This window comes from Mobula birostris, chromosome 10, assembly GCF_030028105.1.
Source record: "Mobula birostris isolate sMobBir1 chromosome 10, sMobBir1.hap1, whole genome shotgun sequence".
In the NCBI taxonomy this organism is placed as follows: domain Eukaryota; kingdom Metazoa; phylum Chordata; class Chondrichthyes; order Myliobatiformes; family Myliobatidae; genus Mobula; species Mobula birostris.
Window position 1 is genome coordinate 20,089,740 of NC_092379.1, and position 13,823 is coordinate 20,103,562.

Consider the following 13,823-nt stretch of genomic DNA (forward strand, 5'->3'; position numbering starts at 1 on the left):
AAAGAGTCAGACTCAACTAAATGAACAACAGCAAACCTCCGTTCTAAAAGTTCGCCCCTCATTTTTGGGCGGAACTGAATGCACTGGTGAGGTCCACGTACCAGAATTTCAACAACCGGCTGCTGGAGGACGGCCGGTTCTGGAATTCGTTCCAGCTGTTCTGAGAGTCCTCACGCGAGGAGCAGGGCAGTTTCCCCTCCCTGCGGTTCTGGTGGGACATGGGCAAGATTCACGTCAGTCTTTTCTGCCAGGAATATGTGTGCGGCTCAATGTCCGGGATCGATCGGCTCGAGAGGGAGCTAGTCAGGGCTGGAGCCGACCGATTGGGACAAGTCCCTCTTAGATGAGTACCAGCGAATGAAGGAAGCGCTGAGGCACCTGCAGCTGGAGAGGTCCCGAGGCGCTTACATGAGGTCGCGGGTCCAGATGCTGCAGGATTTGGACCACACCTCGCCCTTCTGCTACTCTTTCGAGAGTGGGAGGGGTGTCCGCAGGCAGTTAGTGGAATTGTTGGCAGAGGATGGCTCTTCTCTTCTCTTCTCGCCAGACCCGTGCAGTGAGGATGCGGGAGGACTAGCCGAAGGTCACCCCTGGGGTTGCTGAGGGGCTCAATGCACCTCTATCTTTAGTGGAGCTGACCAGTGCCCTCAGACAGCTGAAGAGAGGCAAGTCCCCAGGACTAGATGGGTTACCGGTAAAGATTCTCTGGGCCTTCTAGGGCATCCTAGGGGCTGATTATGTGAGGGTATTGGGAGAGTGCATGGCGACAGGCGACAGATCAGATGCTCCTTTCTTGGCGCAGAGCAGTCGTGGCCCTGATGCCTAAGAAGGGGGATCTCCATAGCCTGCGCCCAGTAGCGCTCCTCAGCGCGAATTACAAGTCTTTGCCCGGGTAATGGCTGATTGTCTGGGCACTGTACTGGCGGAAGTGGTCCACCCTTACCAGTCTTACATGGTCCCGGTACGGTCGATCCAGGACAATATCTACCTTGTCCGGGATCTGATCTACCCGTGCCAGGAGGCTGGCCTATCGGGCGCCTTTCTCTCTCTCGACCAAGAGAAGGCGTTCGATAGGGTGAACCATAGGTACCTTTTTGGGACTCTGCGTGCATTTGGGCTCGGCTAACGTCCAACTGCTGTAGGCCACCGCGGAGTGCCAGGTGAAAGTGAAAGGGTCCCTGACAGCGCACTGGTGCTTTGCGGGGAGGGGGTGCACCAGGGATGCCCCATGTTGGGACAGCTGTGTTCATTTTGCGTGGAATCATTCCTGTGCCTTCTCTGCAGGAGGTTAACGGGGTTGGTTCTGCACGAACCGGACATGGAGTTCGTCCTGTCGGCCAACGCCGACAACATCCTCCCTATGGTCACCAACCCAGTTGACATGCAGAGGATGGGAGACTGCTAGCAGGTTTTCTTGGCCGCGTCTTCTGCAAGGATCAACTGGGAGAAGAGCGCGGGCCTCTTGGTGGTGAGATGGTAGGTGGACATCCTACTGGAGGGGTTGAGGCTATTTGCGTGGAGCACCACGCACCTCCCCTGCTTGTGAGTCCACCTGAGCACGACGGAGGAAGCCTCGCCGGCGAACTGGCGGGAGTTAGAGGTGACGATCTCTGCCCGGCTGGGGCGCTGGTCGGACCTCCTTGCTGCGGTCTCGTACCAAGAGAGGGCTTTACTGGTCAATCAGCTGGACACCTGCAGGCTGTGGTACCGGCTATCTGCATTGGTCCCACCCATAGCGTTTATGTCCAGGATCTGGAGGGGGCTGGTGGCCTTATTCTGGGGAAATAGGAGACATTGGGACTCTGCAGCGGTCCTGAGTCTTCCGATTGTGAAGGGCGGTTAGTCCTCGGTGTGTGTTTGCACCCAGCTGTTGCTCTCCACCTCTGGGCCCTGCAGAGATCCCTGTACTGTGACCACCCTCTGACATGGCACGCACTGGTAATGCATTTTCTCCGCGGGGGACACTGCCGACAGGAGGATACGTGGATCCCGGCAGACGGCGTCGGCCGTGCCACTCTGAGGGATCTACCCTGCTTCTTTCGGGAACTGTGGAGGGTGTGGGGTCTGCCTCATCCAGGTAAGGTGCTCCTGCGCCGTTGGGGAACGGCGCTCTAGCTGCTAGGGGGCTGGTTGTGAACCTAGTGCAGTGGGTGTCGTGAGGGCACGGGGTAATGGAGAGGTTCCAGCTGCACTAACACCCGATGCCCAGGTCTCGGTAGACCACGCGGGAGAGGGTCCCGCATAACGTGAGCCGCCTCGCGGGGATGCCCAGCGTGCCCTTCCGCGACGCTCCGAAGCGCTTCTTGTCCGGGCTGCTCCTGCACTCCTTCCATGTCTTCGCCTTCGTCTGCAGCCCAGACACGCCTTGGCATGCCACCATACGGCAGCGGAGGAGGTCCCCAATATAAATCTCTTTACGGAGGGGTGCTTCCCCTGTACATTGGGGAGCTGGGGTGGAAGGTGTTGCATCGGGCAGTCCCGTATAACAGATTCCTGAGCATGTTCACTGACACCCCATCCAGCTATCCATTCTGCGGGCGGGAGGAGTCGGTGAACCACGCATACACGGAATGCGAGAGGGTGCAGCCGCTTTTTGTGTTTCTAAAGGGGTTGCTGCTGAGGTTCTGGCTGCACTTTACTCCCCCACTCCTCAGATACCGGCACCCAGTTAGGAAAGAGGCGGGCGAGAGGAGGATCTCCTGGTGGGCTTGGTTCTGGGCCTGGCCAAGATGGCCATTCACAAGTCTAGGTAGCAGAAGGTGGGGGGCGCTGCCCGGGCCATCTGCCTACCCCTTTTCCGAGGATACGCCTGTGCCTGACTGTCCTTGCAGAGGGAGCACGCGATTGCGGCAGACACACGGGGGGATTTCCATGAGCGGTGGGCCCCCTGCGGTATAGACTGTTTTATACATGGTGGTAACCATATTGTAATGTGAGTATAAATACAGTCCTGGAAAGATTGATTGTCTTGTTTCTATGTGTGTAAAAAAGGAATCTCCCCTCCCCTACTGAGCAGACAGGGTAAACACCCTGAGGGAACGTAAATGAACACGATTGGCCCTTATATTGTTTTTGCAGTTTCGTGGTCACTTAAACAGTTACCAGCCACTTATTAAAACAAATGCAGAAAATACCCAGCATTTCAGAGAGTGTCTGTGGAACGGGAAATGGAGAAAACATTTCACAGGAAAATATTTCAGTAAATGTGGATTAAATTTTAAAATTAACACCACATATATTTATTTTATTGACACAAATATTTAAATACACCCTTTTCTGTGTAAAGTGTAAAGAAACTGCAGCTTTGTCAGAATGTTGTGTGTTCAAACTGCACTACAGAGGCTTCTACACATTGTCCAGGCTGACAATTCCCACACGGGCAGAGGGAGAGCTGCTCTGCTGGAAATTCAGTCACAACTGAAGCACTCATCGGAGGCTCGGATCATGTTGGTTGAGAGCAGAGAACAAATCAAAGATCGGCTGATCTTATCACTGAGCCAGATTAAAAAGATTAAGATGTTGTCACGAAAGGCGAGGGAAGATCCAGTTTTCAGCTCACTTCTCGATGAGGCTTCACTTGCCTCAGCACTGAACTGACTCTGCAGCTGCGGCCTGCAGCCATCGGCACTCACCTCAGCACTGAGCCTGGCTCCACGGCCGTGGCCTGCAGCCATCGGACTCCTGGACCGGTTGCAGTGCTGAACTGACGTCGTGGCTGTGGATTTACTTCAGGGGGCTCTGCGGTTCAGGTTCTGTGGATTGTTTGTTTGAATTTTTTATTGTTTGCACAATTTGTTCTTTCTTTTTCACACACTGGATGTTTGACTCTGAATTCTATTGTGTTTCTTTGTTTTGTGGCCGCCTGCAAGAAGAGAATCTCAAGGTTGTATGTGGTGCACATACTTTGATAATAAATGTACTTTGTACTTTGAACTTTATCAGTTCACTCACAAAACTAAACCAGGACTGCACCGTGATTCGGTGTTTATCTTGAATTCATAGCACAATGTAAACAATTTCAATAATGGGATGAGTCCCAGGACCCTACCTTGGACGTTCTTCACTTGCTTCTTGATACTGCTGTTGGAGGGGGGATGAATCACTGTACAGCTGAAGACTGATTCTGTCTTCCACTCCTGTAAACTCACGGTCAGGAAGTGTCTGGCACTGAAAGTCCACCCCTGCTCCAGAGCGGTCGGTGTAGCCCTGGTGTTGGAGGTGATCACGGTGCTACCTTTCTCCCAGATGACATTTATTTGGTCCGGGTAGAATTCGGAGACCACACACTCCAGTGTGACCATTTTCCTATTCTTGATCTCTTCCTGAGGTGGAGGCAGCAGACTGACATTGGGACTTTTTATTTCAACTGGAATAGACAAGAAAACAAAGGAAATGTCAAACATTTTGACTCAGGTAACTAATGCTGACCCTTTAATCGCTGGTCTCTTGCCCACCTTTGGTACTATTGGTCCGTGCTGACCCTCGGGAAGATGAAGAAGATTCCTGAGCAGAGCACTCGTACTCCACCCCACTGAACCACTCCTCCACATTGATCTGGAGTTCACTGAGCACTCTGTATCGGGACCCGTCCATCTCCACTTGACGCCTGACAGGTCCATTTGTTTTCTCCTTCCCGCCCACGTGCCAAGAGATGCGGATATCTTCGGGATCTGTACAGATAACTGTGCACTTCACGGTCGCAGTCTTGTCAATCCACATCTCTTCAATGTTGGGATTTTGAATAAAGACAGACAATTCTGTGGATTAGAAATGGAATATTTCTATGGGTTGTGTTAGGACAATATAGATCATCAGTAAATGACAGGTGCATTTAATGCAAACAGAATAACAGAAACACCCAGGGCCGAATCGTCAGTCAGTCTGTTGATGATCATGTCTTCACCTCTGTTGCTGTTTGGACCCAGAATCCTCACCCCATCTTCCCTCTTCCTCTGTCCATCTGTCAGGTTACACTGAATCCCTGTACTTCACTATGTACCACTTCACGCAGAATGGTCGTTCAGATCTGTTCGATGGAAGGTTTGTTTAAAGTCACTGAGGAGCGGGTATCTGAACAGTCATCTGGGTGAAGTGTCACAATTATTATTTCACTATTCCCCGATAGATGAGTCGTGACTGACAAGATCTCTCATTGATGATTTGCCAGACTGATCAAGAAGAGGTGAGACGTATCTACATTGGTGAAGAAAGGAATCTCTCCTTGTGATCAGATAGGCTAAAACCCCTGAGAAAACGTAAATGAACAAGATTGGCCCTTAAATTCTTTTTGTAGTTTCATGGTCACTTAAACTGTTACCATCCACTTATTAAAACAAATACAGAAAATACTCAGCATTTCAGAGTGTGTGTGTGGAATGCAGAACAGATCAAAGTTGCAGATACAAATCTTCCAGAAGATACAATCATATTTCAAAATGTGTTAGAAATATTCAGTCTCTGTCACAAATTTTTAACTGTACTTGTTTCCTCTATTAGGTGAAACTAAAATTTGCTGCTGCTTTGTCAGAATATTGTGTGTTCAAGCTGCCCTCCAGAGGCTTCTGCACATTGTCCAGGCTGACTTTCCCACACTGGAGCAGAGGGAGAGCTGCTCACCTGGAAATTCAGTCACAACTGAGGCACTAATTGGAGGCTGGGATATTGTTCAGAGGCAGAGGGAGAGAACATTTTGAAGACAAGTATCAGGGATCTCCAGAGTACCTGTCGGATGAAATGGTCTGGATTCTCCTCAAGTTATGAAAGCATGATCTTAGATACAATAATTTCTATAGTGAAGCTTTTGGATTATCTTGGTTGAGAGCAGAGAACGAATCAAAGATTGGCTGATTTTATCACTGAGCCAGATTAAAAAGATTAAGATATTGTCACCAAAGGCAAAGGACAATCTGGTTTTCAGCTCACTTCTCGACGAGGCTTCACTCGCTTCAGCACTGAACTGACTCTGCAGCTGCGGCCTGCAGCCATCGGCACTCACCTCAGCACTGAGCCTGGCTCCACGGCCGTGGCCTGCAGCCATCGGTCTCCTGGACCGGTTGCAGTGCTGAACTGGCAACGTGGCTGTGGATTTACTTCAGGGGGCTCTGCGGTTCAGTTTCTGTGGATTGTTTGTTTGAATTTTTTTATTATTTTCACAATTTGTTTTTTTTTCACACATTGGATGTTTGACTCTGAATTCTATTGTGTTTCTTTGTTCCGTGGCTGCCTACAAGAAGAGAATCTCAAGGTTGTATACGGTGCACATACTTTGATAATAAATGTACTTTGTTCTTTGAACTTTATCAGTTCACTCACGTTATTAAACCAGGACTGCACCATGATTAAGTGTTTACCTTGAATTCAAAGTACAATGTAAACAATTTCTATAATAAGACCTTTAGACATAGGAGCCGAATTGGGCCATTTGGCTCACTGAGTCTGCTCTGCCATTTAACCATCCCTGATCCTTTTTTCCCCTCCTCAGACCCACTCCAAAGCCTTCTCCCCAGAACCTCTGATGCCATGTCCAATCAAGGACCTATCAAGCTCTGCCTTAGATATACCCAGCGACCTATCTCCCACAACTGTTGTAATAAATTCCACATATTTACCACCCTTTAGCTAAAGAAATTTCTCTACATCTCCTTTTTAAATTGATGCCCCTCTATCCTGAAGCTGTGCCCTCTTGTCCTGGACTCCACCGCCAAGGGAAAATTTCATTCCACATCTACTCTCTGTAGGGATTTCAACATTCGAAAGGTTTCAATGAGATCCCTCCCCATGCATCATTTAAAATTTGAATGTGTATTGACTCAGATCTATCAAATGTTCCTGGTAATGATAACTCTTTCAGTCCCTGCATCATCCTTGCGAACCTCCTCTGAACCAATTCCAGCACACCTTTTCTAAGATGAGGAGCCCAAAACTGTTTACAATACTCAAGGTGAGGTCTCACCAGTGCCTAATAAAGCATCACATCCCTGTTCTTGTATTCTAGACCAGGAGTCCCCAACCTTTTTTGTACTGCGGACCGGTTTAATGTTGGCAATGTCCTTGCGGACCGGCCGACCCGGAGGGGGGCGGGGGGTGTAGAGTTGCCAACGGACAAGAGTAGCAGTCAAATACGTTGCGTTTACCCAGAGGAAGACTACAATGACCATGAAGCCTTGCACAGGCACCAGTATGCATGCATGACCTGCCCATGTGTGTACCTGCCAATTTTTTTCCCTGCAAATCATTTTTGGCAATCCTGCTCGGCGGGGTGGGGGGTGTGGTTGTTAATCACGACCGGAATATAGGTGAGAAGTCGGTAATACACTCAATTTCGTTTGTAAAAGAGTTTACCTAACGAATTTAATATTAAACACAGTGCATATTTTCCTCGCATGAATATAGTGATAAGTCAATTATCAGCAGAGGACAGGGGAGCTTGAAGTAAGTATTGAACGAACTTCCAGTAGAAGTGGCAGAAGCAGGTTCGATATTATCATTTAAAGAAAAATTGGATAGGTATATGGACAGGAAAGGAATGGAGGGTCACGGGCAGAGTGCAGGTCGGTGGGACTCGGTGAGAGTAGCGTTCAGCACGGACTAGAAGGGCCGAGATGGCCTGTTTCTGTGCTGTAATTGTTATATGGTTATATAAGTAAGTCAATAGCATCATAACATTTTAAGTAACGTTTGTACATTAAACACACAGCACATATTTTCCCCATGTGAACATATAAAATCATTGCAACGCACCAATATTGCTGAATCAGTGGGAGTCCTGGGCTTGTTTCCCCGCAACAAGACGGTCCTATCGAGGGGTGATTAGCCACAGCGATACTCAAAGCGGGTTCCTTATGTCCAGTCTATTCCGCAATTTAGTTTTCGTTGCATTCATTGTGGAAAACTCCGCTTCGCAGAAAAATGTTGGAAATGGAAGCAACGTTTTCAGTGCTTTTGCGGCTATCTCAGGATGTTCAGCCTTGACTTTGATCCAGAATGTCGGCAGAGATGTTATGTCAAACATACTTTTCAGCCCACCATCATGTGCAAGGTTGAGGAGTTGATCTCCTTCCCGCGCTGACATGGATGTTGCACGGGTAATGACCTCGCATGTGTAGTGGCTCAACAGTGGCCGTGACAGGGAATGAGGAAAGATTTCCTCGCAGCCCGGCAGGGAATGAGGAAAGGTGCCGCTGACAGAGAAAGGTGCTGCCCGTGACACGGAATGAGGAAAGGTGCAGCTGACTCATATCGCCAAATTATATAGTTTCCTCGCGGCCTGGTAGCAAATGCTTTGCTGCCCGGTACTGGTCCACGGCCCGGTGGTTGGGGACTGCTCGGGGACTCCATAGTGAGAGGTAAATAAATAAAGACATCCGTTAGTCTTGCGAGACCATGGATTTGCGCCTGGAAAGTCTTCACTCTCCAGGGCACAGGCCTGGGCAAGGTTGTTTGGAAGACCAGCAGTTGCCCATGCTGCAAGTCTCCCCTCTCCACAACACCAATGTTGTCCAAGGGAAGGGCATTACGACCCATACAGCTTGGCACCAGTGTCGTCGTAGAGCAATGTGTGATTAAGTGCCTTGCTCAAGGACACAACATGTTCCCTCGTCTGGGGCTCGAACTCACGACCTTCAGGTCGCTAGTCCAATGCCTTAACCACTTGGCCACGTGCCCACACTAGTGAGAGGTACAGATAGGGGTTTCTGCAGCAACAGGCGGGATTTAAGGATGGTGTGTTGCCTCCCTGGTGCCAGGATCCAGGACATCACGGACCAATTGCAGGGCATCCTCAAGGGAGAAGGTGATCAGCCGGAGGTGGCGGTGCATGTCGGCACAAGTGACGTCGGGAAGAAGATGAGAGACATTTTGCAGTGTGACTTCAAATAACTCGGAAGAAGGCTGAAAAGCAGGTCCTCCAGGGTGGTTATCTCGGGTTTGCTTCCAGTTCCTTGTGCTGGAGAGGACAGAAACAGGGAGATAGTGGATCTGAATGTGTGGCTGAGGAACTGGTGCGGGAATAAGGGATTTAGATTCTTGGACCACTGGGATCTGTTTTGGGGTAAGGATGAATTGTGCAGAAGGGACAGGTTGCATCTTAACAGATGGGGGACCAGCATTCTGGCAGGCAGGTTTGCCACTGCTGCACGGGTGTGTTTAAACTAAGTAGTGGGGGGGGAAGGGATGAACTGGAAATATAAGAATGGAGTTCAGGGAATCAGAGAATAAGAAAAGTTAGGAAAGACAACAGAACTAAAGGGGCAGAAAGATCAGGAAGGGATCGGAGAGTATGGGCAAGTGGAATAGGAATCGATGTGAAAGGTGAGGGGAGTAAAAGTATTACTTTAAAAGGATTTAAAGTATTATATATGAATGCACAGGGTATAAGAAATAAAGTGGATGAGCTTGAGGCTCAGTTGGAAATTGGCAAATATGATGTTGTGGGAATAACAGAGACATGGCTGCAAGAGGACCAGGGCTGGGAAATGAATATTCAGGGTTATACATCCTATCGAAAGAACAGACAGGTTGGCAGAGGGGGTGGGGTGGCTGTGTTGGTGAGGAATGAAATTCAGTCACTTGCGAGGGGGGACATAGAATCGGGAGACGTAGAGTCAGTATGGATAGAGCTGAGAAACTGTAAGGGCAAAAAGACCCTGATGGGAGTTATCTACAGGCCCCCAAACAGTAGCCTGGATATAGGGTGCAAGCTAAATCAAGAGTTAAAATTGGCTTGTCGCAAAGGTAATTCTACGGTTGTTATGGGGGATTTCAACATGCAGGTAGACTGGGAAAATCAGGTTCGTACTGGACCCCAGGAAAGAGTACTTGTGGAATGCCTCAGAGATGGATTCTGAGAGCAGCTTGTATTAGAATCTACCAGGGAGAACGCAATTCTGGATTTAGTGTTGTGTAATGAGCCAGATTTGATAAGGGAACACGCGGTAAAGGAGCCATTAGGAGGAAGTGACCATAATATGATAAGTTTTAATCTACAGTTTGAGAGGAAGAAGGGAAGATCGGAAGTGTCAGTATTACAGTTGAACAAAGGGGACTATGGACCCACGAGAGAGGAGCTGGCCAAATTTGACTGGAAAGATACCCTAGCAGGGATAACAGTGGAACAACAATGGCAGGTATTTCTGGGAATAACACAGAAGGTGCAGGATCAGTTCATTTCAAAGAGGAGGAAATATTCTAAGGAGAGGAAGGGGTGACCATGGATGACAAGGGAAGTCAAGGACAGTATAAAAATAAAAGAGGGGAAGTATAACATAGCAAGGGTGAGTGGGAAGCCAGAGTTTTGGGAGAATTTTAAGGAGCAACAGAAGATAACTAAAAAGGCAATACGGGGGGAAAAGATGAGGTACGAAGGTAAGCTAGCCAAGAATATAAAGGAGGATAGAAAAAGCTTCTTTAGGTGTGTGAAGAGGAAAAAATTAATTAAGACCAAAGTTGAGCCCTTGAAGACAGAAACAGTTGAAATGATTATGGGGAACAAGGAAATGGCAGAAGAGCTGAACAGGTACTTTGGATTTGTCTTCACTAGGGCAGACACAAACAATCTCCCTGATGTAATAGTGGCCAGAGGACCTAGGGTAACAGAAGAACTGAAGGAAATTCGCATCAGGCACAAAATTGTGTTGGGTAAACTGATGGGACTGAAGGTTGATAAATCCCTGATGGTCTGCATCCCAGGGTACTTAAGGAGGTGGCTCTAGAAATCATGGATGCATTGGTAATCATTTTCCAATGTTCTATAGATTCAGGATCAGTTCCTGCAGCTTGGAGGGTAGCTAATGTTATCCCACTTTTTAAGAAAGGAGGGAGAGAGAAAACAGGCAGTTATAGACCAGTTCATCTGACATCAGTGGTGGAGAAGATGCTGGAATCAATTATAAAATATGAAATAGTGGCACATTTGGATAGCAGTGGCAGGATAGGTCCAAGTCAGCATGGATTTACGAAGGGGAAATCACGCTTGACTAATCTTCTGGAATTTTTTGAGAATGGGACTATGAAAATGGACATGGGAAAGCCAGTGGATGTCGTGTACCTGGACTCTCAGAAAGCCTATGATAAGGTCCCACATAGGAGGTCAGTGTGCAAAATTAGAGCAAATAGTATTGGGGGTCAGGGTACCGACATGGATAGAAAATTGGTTGGCAGACAGGAAACAAAGAGTAGGGATTAATGGGTCCTTTTCAGAATGTCAGGCAGTGACTAGTGGGGTACCGCAAGGCTTGGTGCTGGGACTGCAGCTATTTACAATATGCGTTAATGATAAGATGAAGGGATTAAAAGTAACATTAGCAAATTTGCAGATGACACAAGGCTGGGTGGCAGTGTGAAATGTGAGGAAGATGTTATGAAAATGCAGGGTGACTTGGACAGGTTGGGTGAGTGTGCAGATGCATGACAGATGCAGTTTAATTTGGATAAATGTGAGGTTATCCACTTCAGTGGCAAGAACAGGAAGGCAGATTACTATCTGAATGGTGTCAAGTTAGGAAAAGGGGAGGTACAATGAGATCTAGACGTCCTTGTTCATCAGTCACTGAAAGTAAGCATACAGGTACAGCAGGCAGTGAAGAAAGCTCATGGCATTTTGGCCTTCATAACAAGGAGAGTTGAGTATAGAAGCAAAGAGGTCCTTCTGCAGTTGCACAGGGCCCTGGCGAGACCAATACCTGGAGTATTGTGTAGTGTTTTGGTCTCCAAATTTGAGGAAGGACATTCTAGCTATTGAGGGAGTGCAGCGTAGATTCACGGGGTTAACTCTTGGGATGGTGAGGCTGTCATATGTTGAAAGATTGGAGCGACTGAGCTTGTATACACTGGAATTTAGAAGGATGAGAGTGGATCTGATTGAAACATATAAGATCATTAAGGGATTAGACATGCTAGAGGCAGGAAACATGTTCCCGATGTTGGGGCAGTCCAGAACCAGAGGCCACAGTTTAAGAATAAGGGGTAGACAATTTAGAACGGAGTTGAGGAAAAACTTTTTCACACAGAGGGTTGTGGTTCTGTGGAATGCTCTGCCTCAGAAGGCAGTGGAGGCCAATTCTCTGGATTCTTTCTAGAAAGAGTTAGATAGAGCTCTTAAAGATAGTGGAGTGAAGGGATATGGGGAGAAGGTAGGAAAAGGGTACTGATTGTGGATGATCAGCCATGATCACAGTGAATGGTGGTTCTGGCTTGAAGGGCTGAATGGCTTACTCCTGCACCTATTGTCTATTGTCTATTGTCTATTGCCTGTCCAGTGAAATGGTCTGGATTCTCCTCAAGTTGTGAAAGCATTATCTCAGATACAATAATTTTTATGGTGAAGCTTTTGGATTATGTTGGTTGAGAGCAGAGAACAAATCAAAGATTGGCTGATTTTTATCACCGAGCCAGATTAAAAAGATTAAGATTTTGTCACCAAAGGCGAAGGATGATCCAGTTTTCAGCTCACTACTCCATGAGGCTTCACTCGCCTCAGCACTGAACTGACTCTGCAGCTGCGGCCTGCGGCCATCGGCACTCACCTCAGCACTGAGCCTGGCTCCACGGCCGTGGCCTGCAGCCGTCGGTCTCCTGCACCGGTTGCAGTGCTGAACTGGCAACGTGGCTGTGGATTTACTTCAGGGGGCTCTGCGGTTCAGTTTCTGTGGATTGTTTGTTTGCATTTTTTTATTGTTTGCACAATTTGTTCTTTCTTTTTCATACATTGGATATTTGATTCTGAATTCTATTGTGTTCTTTTGTTTTGTGACTGCCTGCAAGAGAATCTCAAGGTTGTATATGGTGCACATACTTTGATAATAAATGTACTTTGTACTTTGAACTTTATCAGTTCACTCACATAACTAAACCAGGGCTGCACCATGAATAGGTGTTTACCTTGAATTCATAGCACAATGTAAACAATTTCAATAATGGGATGAGTCCCAGGACCCTACCTTGGACATTCTTCACTTGCTTCTTGATACGGGTGTTGGAGGGGGGATGAGTCACTGTACAGCTGAAGACCGATTCTGACTTCCACTCCTGTAAACTCACGGTCAGGAAGTGTCTGGCACTGAAAGTCCTCCCCTGCTCCAGAGCGGTCGGTGTAGCGCTGGTGCCAGAGGTGATCACAGTGCTGCCTTTCTTCCAGATGACATTTATTTGGTTCGGGTAGAATCCAGACACCACACACTCCAGTGTGACCACCTTCCTATTCTTGATCTCTTCCTGAGGTGGAAGCAGCAGACTGACCTTGGGACTTTTTATTTCGACTGGAATAGACAAGAAAACAAAAGAAATGTCAAACATTTTGACTCAAGTAACTACTGCCGGCTATTTAATCACTGGTCTGTTACCCACCTTTGGTGCCTTTAGTTCGTGCTGACACTAGGGAAGAAGAAGAAGAAGATTCCTGAGCGGAGCACTCGTACTCCACCCCACTGAACCACTCCTCCAAACTGATCCGGATTTCGCTGAGCACTCTGTATCGGGTCCCATCCCTCTGTGGTTGATGTCTGACAGTTCCTGCATTTTTCACCCTCCTGCCCACGTACCAAGAGACGCGTAATTTTCCTGGATCCGTACAGATAACTGTGCACTTCACAGTAGCAGTCTTGTGGATCCACATCTCTTCAATGTAGGGATTTTGAATAAAGACATACAAATCTGTGGATTAGAAATGGAAATCTTCAAAATCTTACTGGAGATATTTCTATTGGTTGTGTTGGGTCAAAACAGATCATCAGTACATGACAGCTGCATTTAATGCAAACAGAATAACAGAAACTCCCAGGGCTGAATCACGTGTCTCATATTCCTGTTAATTTTGATTGAGAAAAGAA

At 47.7% G+C, this 13,823-nt stretch overlaps 1 protein-coding gene across 1 annotated transcript in view; it reads right to left on the reverse strand.

Annotated features, from left to right (window-relative positions):
- The window catches only part of LOC140203888 (uncharacterized), a 71,342-nt gene that overhangs the window by 44,020 nt on the left and 13,499 nt on the right, over positions 1-13,823 (reverse strand). The window contains exons 2-5 of the mRNA XM_072270037.1: positions 13,342-13,647; positions 12,936-13,253; positions 4,455-4,757; positions 4,049-4,366 (exon numbers count right to left, since the gene is read on the reverse strand). Coding sequence (XP_072126138.1) covers positions 4,049-4,366; positions 4,455-4,757; positions 12,936-13,253; positions 13,342-13,609 — 1,207 coding nt within the window. The 5' untranslated portion in view covers positions 13,610-13,647. The remainder of the gene's footprint in view (positions 1-4,048; positions 4,367-4,454; positions 4,758-12,935; positions 13,254-13,341; positions 13,648-13,823) is intronic.